The sequence below is a fragment of the Atta cephalotes genome (assembly GCF_000143395.1).
Source record: "Atta cephalotes unplaced genomic scaffold scaffold00003, whole genome shotgun sequence".
NCBI classification, from domain to species: domain Eukaryota; kingdom Metazoa; phylum Arthropoda; class Insecta; order Hymenoptera; family Formicidae; genus Atta; species Atta cephalotes.
The window spans coordinates 8,375,576-8,376,793 of NW_012130067.1; the positions used below are offsets into that span (position 1 = coordinate 8,375,576).

The 1,218-nt window shown below is 29.2% G+C and overlaps 1 protein-coding gene across 1 annotated transcript in view; it reads right to left on the reverse strand.

Moving 5' to 3' along the window:
• The window catches only part of LOC105625636 (1-acyl-sn-glycerol-3-phosphate acyltransferase gamma-like), a 17,165-nt gene extending 16,616 nt beyond the window's left edge, over positions 1–549 (reverse strand). The window contains exons 1-2 of the mRNA XM_012206958.1: positions 369–549; positions 116–288 (exon numbers count right to left, since the gene is read on the reverse strand). Coding sequence (XP_012062348.1) covers positions 116–288; positions 369–549 — 354 coding nt within the window. The remainder of the gene's footprint in view (positions 1–115; positions 289–368) is intronic.
• Positions 550–1,218: the final 669 nt, after the last annotated feature.

Below are 1,218 nucleotides of genomic sequence, written 5' to 3' on the forward strand. Positions count from 1 at the left end.
TGTGTGTGTGTGTTGTGTGTGTGTGTGTGTGTGTGTGTGTGTGTGTGTGTGTGTGTGTGTGTGTGTGTGTATTATATATCATATATTTAAAAATTTATTTTCAAAGATTACATACACCTAGCAATCTCACGCGATCACATAACAGCCAACCTATTAACCAATCGGTTTCGTAACTATGATTCATCAGAAGATAGCCGTGTTCATTACCGAAATATTTATTAAAATCCTCCTTATCTATGTATAATATCAGGTTTGATCCTGCCCACCATTCTGCCATAAATACCAATTCTGACGGAGATAAACGTTTAGAACATATTAATTTTTTTAGAAATACAACAAAAACCGTAACATAAAACAAATAAACTTACGACAGTAAAAGGAATAACAGAGATAATAGTTAATCTTGCGGTAGAAGTACTTTGAAATGGGCTTCAGTCCAAGGTATAAAATGCATTGGAAGAAATTTATTATCAAGCCGGATGTAAAAAATGTGATGGCAAACAAAAGATGTACCACCAACCATTGCTTCACAAAGGCAAGAACTCTCATTATGATAAGCAAATAATACTAGACCGTATGTTTTATAGAAAACATAAATTTGGTTTCTCTGCCTGCAACAAAAACAAATTGGCAAGTGTTTAAGATAAAAAGATAGAATTGCTTATATATAAAATTCCTTACAATTTCAATTTCTTTATAAAATTCAATGAATACGACTGAGGAGATAGAGAAGAATAAAGACACAATTTTAGATTCTTTTTCCTGAGATTAGCTTTTTTATAATATCGATCATAATAGAGAAAAATTATAACATGTAACTTCTTAAAGACATAATATAACTTCATTTGATTCTCTATTTATATATAACAAGTTATTCTAATTTTTATTAAAATAAAGATTTTGTAATTATTAGGCCTTTATTCCGCCCCCTTAATTATAATTATTGTACCCATAATTGCCATTGTGTAAAAGGAAAATATGAAAATTTTAAAATAATGTTTATTGTGTATGACATTAGACAATTACATATGCAAGTATATGTAAACAACTTGCCTGAAAGCGAAAAAAACAATTGTAGCATCGCTATGTACAATTTTCTGCTGGATGCTGTTACATATAATAGAAATTATAATGTACTGATTTTTGTTAATTGGCTTAGCAATTAATTTGGCAGGGAAAAGAAAGCAAATCATATGATAAAAAAGATAAACTATTTAC